Source organism: Salvelinus sp. IW2-2015, linkage group LG20 (assembly GCF_002910315.2).
Source record: "Salvelinus sp. IW2-2015 linkage group LG20, ASM291031v2, whole genome shotgun sequence".
In the NCBI taxonomy this organism is placed as follows: Eukaryota; Metazoa; Chordata; class Actinopteri; order Salmoniformes; family Salmonidae; genus Salvelinus; species Salvelinus sp. IW2-2015.
The window spans coordinates 16,864,519-16,878,614 of NC_036860.1; the positions used below are offsets into that span (position 1 = coordinate 16,864,519).

The 14,096-nt window shown below is 47.1% G+C and overlaps 1 protein-coding gene across 2 annotated transcripts in view; it reads right to left on the bottom strand.

The window, feature by feature from the left end:
* Positions 1-14,096, bottom strand: part of sez6l2 (seizure related 6 homolog (mouse)-like 2) — a 56,746-nt gene that overhangs the window by 21,025 nt on the left and 21,625 nt on the right. For both annotated transcript variants that reach the window (XM_024012359.2, XM_024012360.2), the window contains exon 9: positions 2,476-2,639. In XM_024012359.2, coding sequence (XP_023868127.1) covers positions 2,476-2,639 — 164 coding nt within the window. The remainder of the gene's footprint in view (positions 1-2,475; positions 2,640-14,096) is intronic.

Sequence of the window (14,096 nt, forward strand, 5' to 3'; positions counted from 1 at the left end):
CACTCCTTTTTCTTGATCTTCAGTAGTTTCCAAAGCTAAGTCAAATCAAATCAAATTTTATTTGTCACATACACATGGTTAGCAGATGTTAATGCGAGTGTAGCGAAATGCTTGTGCTTCTAGTTCCGACAATGCAGTAATAACCAACAAGTAATCTAACCTAACAATTCCACAACTACTACCTTATACACACAAGTGTAAAGGGATAAAGAATATGTACATAAAGATATATGAATGAGTGATGGTACAGAACGGCATAGTCAAGATGCAGTAGATGGTATAGAGTACAGTATATACATATGAGATGAGTAATGTAGGGTATGTAAACATAAAGTGGCATAGTTTAAAGTGGCTAGTGATACATGTATTACATAAAGATGGCAAGATGCAGTAGATGATATAGAGTACAGTATATACATATACATATGAGATGAGTAATGTAGGGTATGTAAACATTATATTAAGTGGCATTATTTAAAGTGGCTAGTGGTAACATTTTTACAAAATTTCCATCAATTCCCATTATTAAAGTGGCTGAAGTTGAGTCAGTATGTTGACAGCGGCCACTAAATGTTAGTGGTGGCTGTTTAACAGTCTGATGGCCTTGAGATAGAAGCTGTTTTTCAGTCTCTCGGTCCCTGCTTTGATGCACCTGTACTGACCTCGCCTTCTGGATGATAGCGGGGTGAACAGGCAGTGGCTCGGGTGGTTGTTGTCCTTGATGATCTTTATGGCCTTCCTGTGACATCGGGTGGTGTAGGTTTCCTGGAGGGCAGGTAGTTTGCCCCGGTGATGCGTTGTGCAAACCTCACTACCCTCTGGAGAGCCTTACGGTTGTGGGCGGAGCAGTTGCCGTACAGGCGGTGATACAGCCCGACAGGATGCTCTCGATTGTGCATCTGTAGAAGTTTGTGAGTGCTTTTGGTGACAAGCCGAATATCTTCAGCTCCTGAGGTTGAAGAGGCGCTGCTGCGCCTTTTCACAACGCTGTCTGTGTGGGTGAACCAATTCAGTTTGTCCGTGATGTGTACACCGAGGAACTTAAAACTTTCCACCTTCTCCACTACTGTCCCGTCGAATGTGGATAGGGGGGTGCTCCCTCTGCTGTTTCCTGAAGTCCACAATCATCTCCTTTGTTTTGTTGACGGTTGAGTGTGAGGCTTATTTTCCTGACATCCACTCCGAGGACTCACCTCCTCCTGTAGGCCCGTCTCGTCGTTTGTTGGTAAATCAAAAAGCCTACCACTGTAGTCGTGTCCGTCCCAACACTTGATGATTTGAGTTGGAGGCGTGCATGGCCACAGCAGTCGTGGGTGAACAGGGAGTAACAGGAGAGGGCCGCAGAACACACCCTTGTGGGGCCCGCCAGTGGTTGAGGATCAGCGGTGGTGGAGATTGTTGTTCCTACCCTCACCACCTGGGGGCGGCCCGTCAGGAAGTGCCAGGACCCAGTTCGCAGCAGGGCGGGGTCGAGACCAAAGGGTTTCGAGTTGATGACGAGTTTGCGAGGTACTATGGTGTTCAATGCTGAGTGCGATGAACAGCTTCTCACATAGGTTATTCCCTTCTTTGTCCAGATGGGTTAGGGCAGTGTGCAGTGTGGTTTTGCGATTGTGTCCGTCTGTGGACCTATTGGGTCGGTAAGACAATTGGAGTGGGTCTAGGGTGTCAGGTAGGGTGGAGGTGATATGGTCTTGACTAGTCTCATCAAAGCACTTCATGATGACGGAAGTGAGTGCTACGGGGCGGTAGTCGTTTAGCTCAGTTACCTTAGCTTTCTTGGGAACAGGAACAATGGTGGCCCTCTTGAAGCATGTGGGAACAGCAGACTGGGATAAGGATTGATTGAATATGTCCTTAAACACACCAGCCAGCTGGTCTGCGCATGCTCTGAGTCAAATGTCTTCCACAGATCTGACTTCCCCTTTCCCTCCTGAGCAACCAGTAAACATTCGCCCGTTTGGCGTTTATTTTTCACATCCTCCGCATCCATTTTGCTGTTGATATTACTGTGTTCGGAGTTTGTTATAACCAATTTATTGACTTGATTATGATAGGCTATAGGTCAGGCCCTATTGGTCACATGCATGCTAGGAGAGCGATACAACGTGCGCCAGTCACACAGACACTCGCTGTAAAAAAATTTAACAGTGTGACCATCGGGCTCTTTCTTGAGTCATTTGTGTGACTTAATCAAACAGTGTGCTTAAACCATTAGACAAGCTCAGTGCATACCTAATTGGTTTTATTCAAACACATATATGGAAAAACAAGTTTAAACATTTTGCCCAATCTATTGGTCGAAAGAACGACTCTCGGTCGACCCCAAAAATATTTTTGTTGCGGACAGCCCTAAACTAAAGCAGCCAGCAGTGTCTGTATTGCACAGTCATATCACAGTAAATTACAAATAAGAGTGAGAAAGAGACAAGAGAAACTGTGTGTACTGATGCTGGGAGCATTTTAAGGTCTCACCCTCATAGCGCAGAGCTAGCAGTAACGGGATGGAAGAGGAGTCGGCTGTGAGCTCCAAGTAGAGTATGGAGCCCTCGCTCACGATGCCACGCTCTGGAACATCATCCAGGTCTGAGTCAAAGAGCAGCGGAGACATGGAGTTGTTTCCGCTGCGCACAATCAGCCTGACAAAGAGGGAGAAGAAAGGATAAAGGGAAAGAAAGAAGAGTAGAGAGGCGGAAGGTGGGGAGAAAGGGGAGAATGAAGGGCAGAGGGAGGAAGAATAGCGGGTAGGAAGGAAGGACGGTAGAAAGGAAAGAAAGTTAAAAGGAAGGAAAAAAGGGAGAAAAGAAGAGTGAAGGGAGAGAGGTTATTCCTTCAAGACGTTTAATAATTTTATTTGTATTTATTATGGATCCCCATTAGCCGCTGCCAAGGACACTACTCTCCTACCACATATCTACAACAGAAAATCTGTGTACGTGTGTGTGTTGTGCGTATGTTATCGTGCGTGTATGCATGTGTCTGCCTGTGCAAGTGTCTCTTCACAGTCCCCGCTGTTCCACAAGATGTATTTTTATCTGTTTTTTAAAATCAGATTTTACTGCTTTCATGAGTTACGCGATGTGGAATAGAGGTCCATGTAGTCATGGCTCTTTGTAGTACTGTGCGCCTCCCATAGTCTGTTCTGGACTTGGGGACTGTGAGAGACCTCTGGTGGCATGTCTTGTGGGGTATGCATGGGTGTCTGAGCTGTGTGCTAYTAGTTTGAACAGACAGCTCAGTGCATTCAACATGTCAATACTTCTCACAAATACAAGTAGTGATYAAGTCAATCTCTCCTTTACTTTGAACCAGGAGAGATTGACATGCATATTATTAATGTTAGCTGTCCGTGTAAATTTAAGGGCCAGGCGTGCTGCCCTGTTCTGGGCCAGTTGTACTTTTCTGAGGTCCCTCTTTGTGGCGCCTGACTACACGACTGGACAGTAGTCAAGGTTGCGACAGAACTAGGGCCTGTAGGACCTGCCTTGTTGATAGCGTTCTTAAGAAGGCAGAGCAGCGCTTTATTATGTACAGACCTCTCCCCATCTTAGCTACTGTTGCATCAATATGTTTTGATCAGGTTAGGTGTTTAGTGAATGTGTCCCAAATACAATACTTTTAGTTTTTGAAATATTTAGGACTAACTTATTTCTTGCCACCCATTCTTGCCACCCATTTCTTGCCACCCAAACTGACAGCAGCTCTTTGTTAAGTGTTGCAGTGATTTCATGTGCTGTGATAGCTGACGTGTATAGTGTTGGGTCATCAGCATACATAGACACACATTCTTTACGCACAGCTAGTGGCTGGCCATTAGTAAAGATTGAAAAAAGTAAGGGTCCTAGACAGCTGCTTTGGGGAATGCCTGACTAACTGGATTATGTTGGCTAGGCTTCCATTAAAGAACACCCCCGTGTTCTGTTAGACAGGTAACACTTGATCCACAATATAGCAGTGGATGTAAAGCCATAACATATATGTTTTTCCAGCAGCAGATTATGATCAATAATGTCAAAAGCTGCACTGAAGTCTAATAAAACAGATCCCACGAACGTTTTATTATCAATATCTCTCAGCCAATCATCAGTCATTTGTGTAAGTTCTGCACATGTTGAATGCCCTTCCCTATAAACGTGCAGTTGTTCATTTGTTTACTGTGAAATAGCATTGTGGAAGCACATTGTTATTTTTTTCCCAACAGGCCCCTCCATCGTGACATCCCCTGAATGCCCATCTGCTAGCCTGCTTGCCYSGGCCTGTTAGCTGTCTAGAGCATATTGGACTGTTAGCTTAAGAGATCCATTGGCCAATGTATTGTGCCACTCTACCTATTTGCCAATTGGACTGGACCCCTTTGCTACACGGAACCCTACTAATCCATCACGACTGGTCTATCGACGTAACCACACGAGGAGGCTATAATCGACTTTTTCCGTCACAACGTCCCTCTAAGGCCCTTCTGCTAGCTTGCTAGCCCCGGCCTGCTAGCTGTCTGAATCGCCGTGTCTCCAGCCAGCCTAACTACTCACTGGACCCCCATGATCACTCGGCTACGCATGCCTCTCCCTAATGTCAATATGCCTTGTCCATTGCTGTTCTGGTTAGTGATTATTGTCTTATTTCACTGTAAAGCCTCTAGCCCTGCTCAATATGCCTTAGCCAACACTTTAGTTCCACCTCCCACACATGCGGTGACATCAGCTGGTTTAAATGTTTCTAAAGACAATATCTCTCTCATCATCACTTAATGCCTAGGTTTACCTCCAATGTATTCACATCCTACCATACCCTTGTCTGTACATTATGCCTTGAATCTATTCTATCCCCCTCTATTCTATTCCCCCAGAAACCTGCTCCTTTTACTCTCTGTTCCGAACGTACTAGACGACCAGTTCTTATAGCCTTTAGCCGTACCCTTATCCTACTCCTCCTCTGTTCCTCTGGTGATGTAGAGGTTAATCCAGGCCCTGCAGTGCCTAGCTCCACTCCTATTCCCCAGGTGCTCCCATTTGTTGACTTCTGTAACCGTAAAAGCCTTGGTTTCATGCATGTTAACATTAGAAGCCTCCTCCCTACGTTTGTTTTATTCACTGCTTTAGCACACTCTGCCAACCCGGATGRCCTTGCCTTGTCTGAATCCTGGCTTAGGGAGACCATCAAAAACCCTGAAAATTCCATCCCTAACTATAACATTTTCCGACAAGATAGAACTGCCAAAGGGGGTGGAGTTGCAATCTACTGCAGAGATAGCCTGCAGAGTTCTGTCTTACTATACAGGTCTGTACCCAAACAATTCGAGCTTCTACTTTTAAAAATCCACCTTTCCAGAAACAAGTCTCTCACCGTTTCCACTTGCTATAGACCACCCTCTGCCCCCAGCTGTGCCCTGGACACCATATGTGAATTGATTGCCCCCATCTATCTTCAGAGCTCGTGCTGCTAGGTGACCTAAACTGGGACAGAAGTTAACTTCTTGACGCTAGGAGGCAGAATTTTTATGTTTGGAAAAATAACGCTCCCAATGTAAACGGCCTATTTTTCAGGRCCAGATGCTAGAATATGCATATAATTGACAGAGTAGGATAGAAAACACTCTAAATTTTCCAAAACTGTCAAAAATATTGTCTGTGAGTATAACAGAACTGATTTTGCAGGCGAAAACCTGAGGAAATCCAACCCGGTAGTGACTCTTATTTAGAAAAATCACTGTTCCATTGCCTGCCTTTTGTCCATTTAAAGGGATATCAACCAGATTCCTTTTCCTATGGCTTCGGCAGAGTGTGAACAGTCTTTAGACATAGTTTCAAGCTTTTATTCTGAAAAATGAGCGGGATTTATCAAATCGCGTCGGTGGATAGACGGATGTCCGTTCATGCACTGATAGCTCAACATTTTCTTTCTCTCCTCTCTTGAATAGTTTACAGTCCGGTTTAAATATTATCAATTACTAATGTTAAAAACAACCTGAGGATTGATTATTAAAAACGTTTGACATGTTTCTACGAACTTTACGGATACTATTTGGAATTTTCGTCAACCCATGATGACATGCCTAAGGCTGTGGAATACTGAACATAACGCGCCAAACAAATGTAGTTTTTTTGATATAAAAATTATCTTTATCGAACAAAAGGAACATTTATTGTGTAACTGGGAGTCTCGTGAGTGCAAACATCCGAAGATCATCGAAGGTAAGCGATTCATTTTATTGCTTTTCTGGCTTTCGTGACCAATCTATATCGCTGCTAGCTGTTCGTAATGTTTTGTCTAGTGATCGATAAACTCACAAACGCTTGGATTGCTTTCACTGTAAAGCATAGTTTAAAAATTTGACACGATAGGTGGATTACCAACAAGCTAAACTGTGTTTTGGTATATTTCACTTGTGATTTCATGAAAATAAATATTTTTAGTCATTATTTTTGAATTTGGCGCTCTGCAATTCAGCGGTTGTTTATGAAAATGATCCCGTTAAAGGGATCCGTGCGCCAAGAGGTCACCCCGGCCATCCTAAAATCTAAACTTGATGCCCTCAATCTCACACAAATTATCAATGAACCTACCTGGTACAACCCCAAATCCGTAAACACGGGCACCCTCACAGATATCATCCTAACCAACTTGACCTCCAAATAGTCCTCTGCTGTTTTCCACCAAGATCTCAGCGATCACTGCCTCATTGCCTGCATCCGTAATGGGTCTGCGGTCAAACGACCACCCCTCATCACTGTCAAACGCTCCCTAAAACACTTCGCGAGCAGGCCTTTCTAATCGACCTGGCCCGGTTATCCTGGAAGGATATTGACCTAATCCTGTCAGTAGAGGATGCCTGGTTATTCTTTAAAAGTGCCTTCCTCACCATCTTAAATAAGCATGTCGCATTCAAAAATTCTAGAACCAGGAACAGATATAGCCCTTGGTTCACTCCAGACCTGACTGCCCTTGACCAGCACAAAAACATCCTGTGGTGTACTGCATTAGCATCGAATAGCCCCCGTGATATGCAACTTTCAGGGAAGTTAGGAACCAATATACACAGGCAGTTAGGAAAGATAAGGCTAGCTTTTTCAAACAGAAATGTGCATCCTGTAGCACAAACTCAAAAAAGTTCTGGGACCACTGTAAAGTCCAGGGAGAATAAGAGCACCTCCTCCAGCTGCCCACTGCACTGAGGCTAGGAAACACTGTCACCACGATAAATCCACTATAATGAGAATTTCAATAAGCATTTTTCTACGGTTTGCCATGCTTTCCACCTGGGCCACCCCTACCCCGGTCAACTGCCCTGAACCCCCACAGCAACTCGCCAAAGCCTCCCCCATTTCTCCTTCACCCAAATCCAGATAGTGATGTTCTGAAAGAGCTGCAAAATCTGGACCCCTACAAATCAGCCGGGCTTGACAATCTGGACCCTCTCTTTCTAAAATTACTGCCGAAATTGTGCAACCCTATTACTAGCCGTTTCACCTCTCTTTCGTATCGTCTGAGATTCCCTAAAGATGTGGAAAGCTTCCGCGATCATCCCCCTCTTCAAAGGGTGAGACACTCTAGACCCAAACTGCCTACAGACCTATATCCATCCTACCCTGCCTTTCTAAGGTCTTCGGAAAGCCAAGTTAACAAACAGATCACTGACCATTTCGAATCCCACCGTACCTTCTCCGCTATGCAATCTGGTTTCAGAGCTGGTCATGGGTGCACCTCAGCCACGCTCAAGGTCTTAAACGATATCATAACCGCCATCAATAAGAGACATTACTGTGCAGCCGTATTCATCGACCTGGCCAAGGCTTTCGACTCTGTCAATCACAACATTCTTATCGCAGACTCAACAGCCTTGGTTTCTCAAATGACTGCCTAGCCTGGTTCACCAACTACTTCTCTGATAGAGTTCAGTGTGTCAAATCGGAGGGCCTGTTGTCTGGACCTCTGGCAGTCTCTATGGGGGTGCCACATGGTTCAATTCTCGGGCCGACTCTCTCTCTGTATACATCAATGATGTCGCTCTTGCTGCTGGTGATTCTCTGATCCACCTCTACGCAGACGACACCATTCTGTATACTTCTGGCCCTTCCTTGGACACTGTGTTAACTAAACTCCAGACGAGCTTCAATGCCATACAACTCTCCTTTCGTGGACTACAACTGCTCTTAAATGCAAGTAAAACTAAATGCATGCTCTTCAACCGATCGCTGCCCGCACCTGCCCGCCTGCCCGTCCAGCATCACTACTCTGGACGGTTCTGACTTAGAATATGTGGACAACTACAAATACCTAGGTGTCTGGCTAGACTGTAAACTCTCCTTCCAGACTCACATTAAGCATCTACAATCCAAAATTAAATCTAGACTAAGCTTCCTATTTCACAACAAATCATCCTTCACTATTGCTGCCAAACTGACCATCCTACCAATCCTCGACTTCGGCGATGTCATTTACAAAATAGCCTCCAACACTCTACTCAACAAATTAGATGCAGTCTATCACAGTGCCAACCGTTTTGTCACCTGTCGTGGAAAATGTCAAGATTATGTTATAATGCTTGTATTGCATTATAATGGTTGTTTTATTCGACAGAATAGAGTATTCTGTTAACTATTGTGTGTGTGTTCCACGGASGATGGGCCTCTATGAGATAGCAATGACAGAGGAGATTTACGATGTCTTTGGGTGATAAAACCTAAAGAGCATTCCAGATAACATGAGGTAATGTTTTTGTGCTATGAAGTACCAGGAACGAGATTAGAACCTCGTCTTAGGGACCAAACTGAACGATAATTTATAGCGAATGCTACCTGGCTATGGGATACTCCTCTCTCTCAAGTAAAAGTATTTCTTTGTGAACAGTTCCTAAGATCTGTGGTCCATCATGTAAGTTGACAAGGGTGTATCTTGGCTATAAAAGATCTTTGTACTTTTCTGTTGACACTTTTCAATGGTTCATTAGAGATAGCACATCATTGAAAGTCAAAGGCTATTGCAAAGCTCTTATTATTAAAGATGTAGTTTAAGTATAACTCTGACTGGTGTGTGAAGTTTGTATCTCTCCTCATTTGGTAAAGCAGAAATATGCCACCACACACCAAAGACCCATATACTACCCACCACTGCGACCTGTATGCTCTCGTTGGCTGGCCCTCGCTTCATACTTGTTGCCAAACCCACTGATTCCAGGTCATCTACAAGTATTTGCTAGGTAAAGCCCCACCTTATCTCAGCTCACTGGTCACCATAGCAGCACCCACCCGTAGCATGCGGTATATCTCACTGGTCACCCCCAAAGCCAATTCCTCCTTTGGCCGCCTTTCCTTCCAGTTCTCTGTTGCCAATGACTGGAACGAACTGCAACAATCACTGAAGCTGGAGACTCATATCTCCCTCACTAGCTTTAAGCACCAGCTGTCAGAGCAGCTCACAGATCACTGCACCTGTACATAGCCCATCTGTAAATAGCCCATCCAACTACCTCATCCCCATACTGTTATTTATTTTTTTGCTCCTTTGCACCCCAGTATCTCTACTTGCACATTCATCTTCTGCACATCTATCACTCCAGTGTTTAACTGCTAAATTGTAATTTTTTCGCCACTATGGCCTATTTATGGCCTTATACCTTATCTTACTTCATTTGCACACAACTGTATATAGATTTTTCTACTGTATTATTGACTGTATTTTGTTATTCCATGCATGTGTAACTCTGTGTTGTTGTATGTGTCGAACTGCTTTTTTTATCTTGGCCAGGTCGCAGTTGTAAATGAGACTTGTTCTCAACTAGCCTATCTGGTTAAATAAAGGTGTGAAATAAACACTGGTCAATTTTTTTTTTGCGTGTTTTGCCTTCAGATGCCCATAAACCTCACAAGACTCGTCTGAAGCGTACCAGTTAATGTGGGTGTAACGTCCTGACAGAGTTCTTATGTGTTTTGCTTGTTTAGTGTTGTCAGGACGTGAGCTGGGGGAATTCTATGTTGTGTGTCTAGTTTGTCTGTTTCTGTGTCCAGCCTAATATGGTTCTCAATCAGAGGCAGCTGTCATCGTTGTCCCTGATTGAGAATCATATATAGGAGGCTTGCTTTGTGTTGGATTTGTGGGTGATTGTTTCCTGTCTCTGTGTTTGTGTTATGCACCAGATAGGACTGTTTTCGGTTTTCACATTTATGTTTTGTGTTTGTTAGTGTTCACACATTCTTATTAAATATGTTGAACACTAAGCCGCGCTGCATTTTGGTCTCTCCTTCACCAAAGGAAGGAAACCGTTACAGAATCACCCACCAAACTAGGACCAAGCAGCGTGGCAACGGGCAGCAGCGACAGCAGCAGCAGCAGCGGGACCAGGAGAAATGGACTTGGAGGACGTTTTGGACGGCAAGGTGCTACACATGGGAGGAGATCCTGGCTGGAAAGGATCGCCTCCCATGGGAACAGCTGGAGGCAGCTAGGAAGGCAGAGGCAACCGGAGAGAGGAACCGCGTTATGAAGGTACGCGGCTAGCACGGAAACCAGAGAAGAAATCCCAAGTCTTGGGCGGGGGGGTCTAAAGGGTAGTGTGGCGAAGTCAGGTAGGAGACCTGCGCCCACTTCTCATGCTTACCGTGAAGAGCGGAGTACGGCCAGACACCGTGTTATGCGGAAGAGCGCACGGTTGTCTCCTGTAGTGTGCATGCCCGGTGCGGGTATTCCCTCCCCGCACTGGCCGGGCTAGATTGAGCGTTGAGCCAAGTGCCAGAAGCCGGCTCAACATATCTGGCCTCCAGTACGTCTCCTCGGGCCGGTGTACAATGGCACCAGCCTTACGAATGGTGTCCCCGGTTCGCCAACACAGCCAGTGGGGTTATTCCACCTCCCCGCACTGGACGTGCTACGGGGAGCATTCACCAGGTAAGGTTGGCAGGCTCGGTGCTCAAGGAGCCAGTACGCCTGCACGGTCCGTATATCCGGCGCCACCTTCCCGCCCCAGCCCAGTACCATCAGTGGCCTACACCACGCACCAGGCTTCCAGTGTGTTCTCCAGAGCCCTGTTCCTCCTCCACGCACTCTCCCTGTGGTGCGTGTCTCCAGCCCAGTACTCCAGTTCCGGCCACCACGCACTAAGCTCCTGTGCGTCTCCAGAGCCTGTACGCACTGTTCCTGCTCCCGCCACTAGCCGTGTGAGGGCGTTTGCGTGTTCCAGGTCCGCGTCCACCAGTTCCGGCACACGCACCAGGCCACTGTGCGCCTCAGCAGTCAGAGTGGTCCGTCTGTCCAGCGCGTCTGAGCTGCTTGCCTGCCAGCGGCCGTCTGAGCTGCCTGCTGCCCGCGCCGTCTGAGCGTGCCTGCCTGCGCCAGCGCCGTCTAGACCATCCGTCTGCCCAGCGCCGTCTGAGCCATCCGTCTGCCAGCGCCGCTGAGCCATCCGTCTGCCAGGCCGTCTGACCATCCGTCTGCCCAGCGCCGTCTGAGCCATCCGTCTGCCCAGCGCCGTCTAGCCAGCGTCTGCCCGCGCGTCTGAGCGCCGTCTGCCCAGCGCCGTCTGAGCCGCCCGTCTGTCCCGAGCCGCCAGAGCCGCCCGTCTGTCCCGAGCCGCCAGAGCCGCCCGTCTGTCCCCGAGCCGCCCGTCTGTCCCGAGCCGCCAGAGCCGCCCGTCTGTCCGAGCCGCCAGAGCCGCCCATCTGTCCCGAGCGCCCAGAGCCGCCAGCCAGTCCGGAGCCGCCAGAGCCGCCAGCCAGTCAGGAGCCGCCAGAGCCGCCCTCCAGTCATGAGCCGCCCTCCAGTCATGAGCCCGCCCTCCAGTCATGAGCCGCCTCAGTCATGAGCCGCCCCCAGTCATGACACACCCTCGTCATGAGCCGCCCCGTCTATGAGCGCCCTCATCATGAGCCGCCCCTCAGTCATGAGCCGCCCCTCAGTCATGAGCCGCCCCTCAGTCATGAGCCGCCCTTCAGTCCTGAGCCGCCCTTCAGTCCTGAGCTACTTCTCTGTCCTGAGCTACCTCTCTGTCCTGAGTTACCTCTCTGTCCTGAGCTACCTCTCTGTCCTCAGCTGCTCTCTAAATCTAGGGGACCTTTGTGAAGGTTCCTAGACCAGGGTCGGGGCGAGGGTCGCCACTCAAAGGACGCTAAGGAGGGGGATAAAGACAATGGTGGAGTGGTGTCCTCGTCCTGCGCCGGAGCCGCCACCGCGGACAGATGCCCACCCAGACCCTCCTCTTGAGTTTAGGGGTGCGTTCGGAGTCCGCACCTCAGGAGGGGGGTACTGTAACGTCCTGACCAGAGTTCTTATGTGTTTTGCTTGTTTAGTGTTGGTCAGGACGTGAGCTGGGTGGGAATTCTATGTTGTGTGTCTAGTTTGTCTGTTTCTGTGTCCAGCCTAATATGGTTCTCAATCAGAGGCAGCTGTCAATCGTTGTCCCTGATTGAGAATCATATATAGGAGGCTTGTTTTGTGTTGGGATTTTGTGGGTGATTGTTTCCTGTCTCTGTGTTTGTGTTKTGCACCAGATAGGACTGMTTTCGGTTTTCACAWTTATTGTTTTTGTTGTTTGTAGTGTTCACACATTCTTTATTAAATATGTTGAACACTAGCCGCGCTGCATTTTGGTCCTCTCCTTCACCAATGGAAGAAAACCGTTACAGTGGGCTATTTTTAGCACTTTTCTGGAATTCTTGATTGTTTTATTGCTTTACTGGGAGGCTTATCAGAGGTAGATATGACAGTGATATTTTTGTTTGAGCTGATAATGCAAGGTGAGCTGCACACAGTGGACTTCCTACTAGGGCAATCCGCCTTAGTGCTAACTAGGCGCATGATTACTGCATACAATAGCTGTAGGATTGACAGAGGCATTGAGGAGTTAGAAGGACTTAGGATACTCATATTATGACTGCCAACGCACCTGCGACAATGCACATTTGCAAGAGCACTACGACAACTCAGCAACACAATGGTAGGGATTATCTGAGAAGGGCTTAGTTACTGATAAGTCATTGTCTAAATGCAGCCTTGAAATCCGTGGGCAGAGTCCAGGAGCCAAGATGATTTGGAGGGACTCTGTCATTCCTGTAGAGCATCTTCTGTTTCCAAAAGGTGTCAACGTTATCTATAAAAGCTATGCAACAGATCTACAGTAGTATTTTAGCCAGATGTGTAATACCAGTAGCCTGCTGAATCTTTCACAGCCGTGGCCCAGTGATGGCATCGGGCCTGAAATAACTGGCCGCTTTTTGGAATCTTTCAGAGCCAGAATCAGTTCTTCAAAATCCATTTTCAGCAGTTCCGAGGTAGCCCTCCTAATGTCATTTAACCCAACATGCACTACGATAGCATCAGCCCCCAACAGCTGTCGGAGAATGGTAGGAGAGTGCCTCGTAATGACCTGTACTCATGGTCTGGGATAGCACAGGGTTTTTTCCCTGGGAACCGAGATGTTTCTCACCATAGAYCTACCGATGATGAAAGCTGGTGAAATGGCTGAGGCAGTCCGGTCTTTCTTTCGCCCAGACACCCTCATGGCCCAATGWAGGTGGGAGCTCTGAAGATCTGAAACCGAGGTAGAAGCCACCAGAGAGGGAGACAGAACATGGGACGAAGATGCAGGTACCTCCGCATCTGATCTCAAAGTGGAAGTCCCCAGGGACGAAGGCGCCGGAACCTTTGGATCCAGGGTGGTGAAGCTGTTTGAAGTATGTATCCGGTCCGGGCTTACCACTGCCAAGGAGGCCCCTATTGCCAAAGGCTGCTGCTTTCAACTTTCACGCGATGATTTACAACTGTCCCATTGACGGGACGCCTATCCCTAATTAGAGTTACCAGCCTCAGAAATTGCAGCCCAAATAAATGCTTCACAGAGTTCAAGTAACAGACATCTCAACATCAACTGTTCAGAGGAGACTGTGTGAATCAGGTCTTAATGTTTGAATTGCTACAAAGAAAACGTTACTAAAGGACACCAATAAGAAGAAGATACTTGCTTGGGCCAAGAAACACGAGAAATGGACATTAGACTGGTGGAAATTTGTCCTTTGGTCTGGAGTCCAAATTCTTTATTTTTTGGTTCCAACCGCTGTGTCTTTGTGAGACGCGGTATGGGTGAATGGATGATCTCCACATGTGTATTT